This window comes from Fulmarus glacialis, unplaced genomic scaffold (assembly GCF_000690835.1).
Source record: "Fulmarus glacialis isolate BGI_N327 unplaced genomic scaffold, ASM69083v1 scaffold48503, whole genome shotgun sequence".
Taxonomy (NCBI): domain Eukaryota; kingdom Metazoa; phylum Chordata; class Aves; order Procellariiformes; family Procellariidae; genus Fulmarus; species Fulmarus glacialis.
Genome location: NW_009203253.1, coordinates 2,102 through 7,590, shown reverse-complemented (window position 1 = coordinate 7,590; position 5,489 = coordinate 2,102). Strand labels below are relative to the sequence as shown.

General features: G+C 37.9%; 1 protein-coding gene across 1 annotated transcript; it reads right to left on the bottom strand.

The window, feature by feature from the left end:
* Window positions 1-188: 188 nt before the first annotated feature.
* Window positions 189-4,956, bottom strand: LOC104069857 (glutathione S-transferase 3-like; the record flags this gene model as incomplete). Its single annotated transcript, XM_009574573.1, has 4 exons — window positions 4,857-4,956; window positions 2,935-2,986; window positions 2,051-2,183; window positions 189-334 (listed from the first exon to the last, which is right to left on the bottom strand). Coding segments are annotated over exons 1-4 (418 nt in total), but the record flags the coding sequence as incomplete, so codon positions are not given.
* Between the last annotated feature and the right edge of the window lie 533 nt (window positions 4,957-5,489).

Here is a 5,489-nt window from a genome sequence, read left to right as displayed (position 1 = left end):
GATAAAGATATTGAACAGGACCGGCCCTGTTCAATCCTGTTTTAAACCAGGATGTCCTGGTTTCTAAACCAGGATGTCCTGGTTTAAAGTACTGCGCTGACACCTTTCTGTTTCTTCTGCTTTTGGTAAAATACCCAGTGTTCCCATTGTTATCCTTCCAGAACAATGGAAGGAAATTATCCTCCTACATACCTTTTCATATGCTGGGAAATACCTGCTTGTCGCCTTTTGAATTATAACAGCACGTTGTTTCTCTTTATCCTCAGCCGATAAGAATGGGAACATCAAAATGAAGCCCATAAGGTCATCAGTTCCTCCAACATACATATCAATCCTTAAAACCAAAGCAAACAAAAACCTTAAATAAGAAGGCACCTTCATAAGCAGAGTTTTCTTAGATTTGTGTCGTGATAGTAAAAGTTGAATTTCCCACCCCCCTCATGAAAATTATTTTTGCATTTAAAAACAAAAAATACATCACAGTCTAAGTCTTACTCATATTTGTAGTGTTGTTGGCACTTTACTTGCCTCATTGTGCAGGATTAAACAGGATTGTACAGAGGTTAAAAAAGTTTAACTTTGGTGTTACAGATCACTTCAGAATCACCAAAGAAACACACAGCACCACAAGAAGTCATCCCCAACTGGCTTAGCTGTCTGGATGTATGCCACCTTCAAGGTTTCATCCAAAGTCCAAGTGGTGCCAAATAGATTAATAATGGGGTTGGAAACCTGAAGTCTACCTGAAGTTCCGCCATCTAGCTAAATTATTAGTACAGAAGTTCTTCAGATTGTCCCTTTTATCCATTTTTCCAGAGCTCTGACAGCAGGTTTTGTACTGTACACAAGACTCAAATGTAAATTAAGTCCTCATGAATATGAATAAAATATCTGGTAAAATAGTCTAACAAAGTCTTCTAACCATCCTCTGTCACAAAAGATTTGAGTTCCTGCTGTGTAGTAAGACTAACTGCAGTTTTTGTTGTGAGGCAAAAGATTCTCAAAAAAGCCTCTGTAACGATTAAACATGTTATGTGCAACAAGAAGCTATCAGATATTCCTGCAAGTCTTAATGTATGCCAGCTTCTCGCCTGCATCTATCTGATCTTCCAAAACTGCACTTCCACACTGTACACGACCAGCTCTCCAAAGTACCTGGAGCTAATCACAGCAAGCCTTCGTCGAAACACTGATGCTCCCTTCCCCCCGCCCAAGAACAAATCAACAAATATACTTTATTTATATTTGCTTCAGGAATAGGCTCCAGGCTATATCTAGAACACGATGGAAGAAAATTCTGTTTGAAGGAAGAGGTATGCAAGGAATGCAAGCTACAAGAAACGATGGCTTAACAACAGAAAGAAGCTGATAAGCTATGACTGAGGCTCCTATCTGAATATTCATTTATTTTGTTACTTCCCTGAACCTGCTTTAGCCAATTCTTCCAACCATTTGCACCGTTTAACGGCAGTTTATTGTAAAGTATCTATTAAAGTTAGATGCTTTACTGGCTGACCTTTAGTTTTCCTTCTTTTGAAAAACAATAGGAAATGGACATTTAAAGGCTACATACTGAGATAGCCCAATCACATTTTTTTTTCCTTCATAGACACAACATCAAGACCTGGATTTAATTTCATGTGAAACCAGAAGTTTTTCAACAGCTTTTTAGCAACAGCTTTTACACTCCCAAATGACAGATCTTATTCTGCAGCCATAACTTAAAAACGAACTATTGCTTTCCAAAAAGTTTTCTGTTTACAACAGTAGTTCAACATTTACATGCCAGTCACCTCTTGAATACCTGTGTCAAGCTGTATCAATCTTTTACTAAAGCATAATAAACCCCTGCTTCAAATATTTTTATGTAAAAATAATCGAATTAGAACAAATCAGTTGGCTTATGTCTAACTGTGGCCTGTCAGGCTCACTGCAAGTTGTGTGTCACTGAGGAGCACAGGTGATTCTCTGGGTGTGCAAGTATGCAATTCATTCTAGATGTATCTAACCTACTAAAATAAATTCATGAAGAGTAGTACTGTTACAGTACAGGGCTCTCTCCTTCAGGTCCTTCCCGTAGAGGTTGTACTTTGCTGCTATATAGCTGAGGATGGCTTTAGTCTGCACCATCTTCATCCCATCGATCTCCACCATGGGCACTTGTTGAAATAGCAGGGATCCACCTAAAGAGAAAGCCACACATCATTCTACTGGATCTAGTAACTCCAGATTTCTTGCTTCAGAAGACCATTACTTTTATGGTAAGCGTGCTCTGGGTAGTCATTATATTAAACTGGGGCTCTTCCATGCAAGCAGTAAATTACAGTGGTGCAGACAAATTAAACTGCAGAACACAATTATTGTGGATTAACATCCTTGCTTTAAAAAAATTTCACTGAAGTTGTAGTCAGGACTGTGTACAGCAGCTTTTATGCTGAAATTGAAATACAGTGGACACACTAAACATATCAACTGAGTAAAAAGTGTATAATTCTAAATACATTGAAAAAAGTTCTGTTCCATTATTTAAAACACAGTTGAAGCAAATGTCAGATTCCTAAATTTCTCCCTTTCAATCAGTATCTTAAGCTAAATCAGGACATTCAATGAAGTTTTAGGATAAGGTTTTGCAAGTTACTGAAGCCCAGGGTAAGTTTTTGGGACCAGGTGGGACATGTAGACAAACGGAGAACAGAACAACCCAGAGGCCTGGGAAATGCTCCAGGTTGGAAAGATGTTCAATTTTCAATTGCATCTGTCCACATATGGGAAAAAAATCAGCCTCTGCAGCTGTTCACAGCTCTCAGTTTTACTCCCCTCTCTGCTGTGTGGAACGAAAGTCCCACACAGTCTTCAAAGCCTTCCCTCCACACATCTTCTCTGAGACTAAGTAAAGTCTGCTCACACTTTTCTTGAGGTTTCACATGGACTCACCTTGCAGGAGCTTCTCATACTGCTCTCGGGTTTCCAAAAACTCTTCTTCAAACTGACAAAAGAGAACAAGGAAGAAGGGGAAATTAGTGTCTTTTCACATTTCTAGAATACATAAACTTTTTAAGCATCATAAAAGGAAGAGAATATACATCATGGTTCTTTCCATTCCAGATACGGCTCTAAGGGAGAAAATACCCAGGGCAGAAGCACTGGCAAAACCTCTTGGACTGTCATATTTGACAAATGCTGCTAGAGGCAACCCTACCAGAAAAACAGGCAATAAGAACTGGGGTGAGGATGGTTTGTTTGGTATTGAACAGGCAATTTAATGTGAGACAGTCAACAATACAGACAAGGCTGTCCTTAAAATGCTTTCTGGTATGTGGAAAAAAGCTCTGCTGTGGGATATTTTGATTTGGGAGCTAGACAGGAACAAATTCTTAGAAAGTTAAAACAAAGCCTTTACAAAATAATGTAAAAGTATTATGCCCAGCAGGAACTTTAGTACAGTACAGTACAGTACATGTTTAGGACACCTAAAGATGAATCATTCACTAGATGAGAAAAAAAAAGATACAGAATGCCTGTGATCAGAATGTTGTAGTTATATTCAATATGGTTCAGAATGGCTCGTCCAATCAGTGCTACTTAGGGTGGAATTCAGTTCAAGATTAAGACACCGAAGTTAGATGTCTATGTGTATCTGTTTGCATGTGCCATACATGTCTATAGTCAATGTAGACCATGGTGACTAGAAGATGATTGAGCTTTCCAATCCCTAGATGCCCAGCTAAGGATCCTTCCTCAGTCAACCTCTCTCAGAGTATCTGTGCAACTTATGTTAATAACTAACACGTGCTATACTAGGGAAACCCCAGAAGATTAGGTGTACTAATACAGTGCCAATGTTCAACCATAGTAAGTGTGGTCACAGAGTCCAAAATTCAGAACCCAGGTTTCTGCTGATGAAAAGCTGGGAAAAGAATATCCCATGGAAAAATGTAGTAATTGGTACCTGTCAACAGGATTTTTTAAAATTAAAAAAAAAAAAAAAAAGAAGAAAAAAAGAGAGAGGGAATTAAAACAGGAACAAATGATGCACGGAAGCAACCAGTTGTGTGTCTTCTGTAAGGCCTTCAAATAAAGACTGGTGGTCTTTTTGAAAAACTCAGGTTCCTTGTCTCAGTACAGGAGTAACTGTATGAAGTGTAACAGCCTACTATATAAAAGAGGACACTCGGAGCAACTGTTAGTCCTGAATTATCAGTTTATCACCAAGATAGATAGCAAATGAATAAGTAAATTATATCCCATCAAAAAATTATTTTAAACTGGTGTCTTGCTTCTCTGGTTTACCCAAATATTTTTCTTCCTGATCTGAGATTTCTAATTCCCCTACACATGTAGGTCAGTTTGCTCACTTCACCCTGTTAAGCCTCATCTAAATTACGCAAGTAAGACAAAATATATTTTGTGCTATAGCTTATTGTGGAGGATGCAGCAGTGGAGTGAAAAATAAAATAAAAATCTGTGTGTGAGCATCCAACTGAAGACAGAAAGACTAGAGAAAGCAAATTCATTGCTGTTTTGCTCAGCACAGATAATACTTGTTATGCCAAGAATACATTTATTATTCAGCTCAACAGCTCTGGCTCAGTAATCGAATGCTTTAATTAAGCATTATGCATTCTTGCATTAAGCAAGAAACTGGTTTACAGTGTCAATGCTCAGAAGACATGTAACTTGAAGCCATACTTTGTGTATGTGTGCCTAAAGTAAGAGTGCTTAATTATACTGAACAGGCAATGCTCATTTAGTACTGTGTCTTGGGATGCCTTTTCTTTTTTGGTTAATAACCTGTGATCTGCCTCAAAGACAAGCTTACCAATGTACAGCTTAAAGTTAAAAACACTAAAACAAACCTCGACCCCAGCTGCAGCTAACAACCAGCGAATTGACTCCATCTTGCCTCTTCCATCAAAGTAGTAAAGTTTCGGGTTTTTGGCCATGACTTCAAACTTCCGTTACCTAAAATAGTTATAAAAGATAGTAAGTTAATAATGATACAAAAATCTGATGGCAGCTGGCATAATGGTTCACAGGTCACTCACATGACAAAAATTTAAGTTAATTTTTGACAAAAAGATTCAGTAAAGTTTCAGTCTAAACTGATTTGGTTTTACTGCTGCACAGTCAAGTCACAGTATTTCATAGTCTTTTCATTCTCCTGAAATTCAGGAAAAGTAAGCATCAAGTTGCTAAGTAGGAGATAACAGAAAAAAAATAAAGTCACCACTAAGGAAATCCTTAGAACTTTTAGAAAATCTAAGTTCTAACACTAGAGTTACTCAATCACCACTGAAAGCCAAGTTTCCATCAAAGGGGAGAAGAGGCAGTAGACAGGTTTTTCAAATATGGCAGTCCTTATATCAAAGAATGCCAAAAGTATCTAAACATTAATTCTACACATACTTAGTATGGAAACGTATTTTCAAAGCCTCTCACTTTTCTTTCTAGCTGTGGTGATCCAGGGTAAGTATGTGATCCGGAATCAG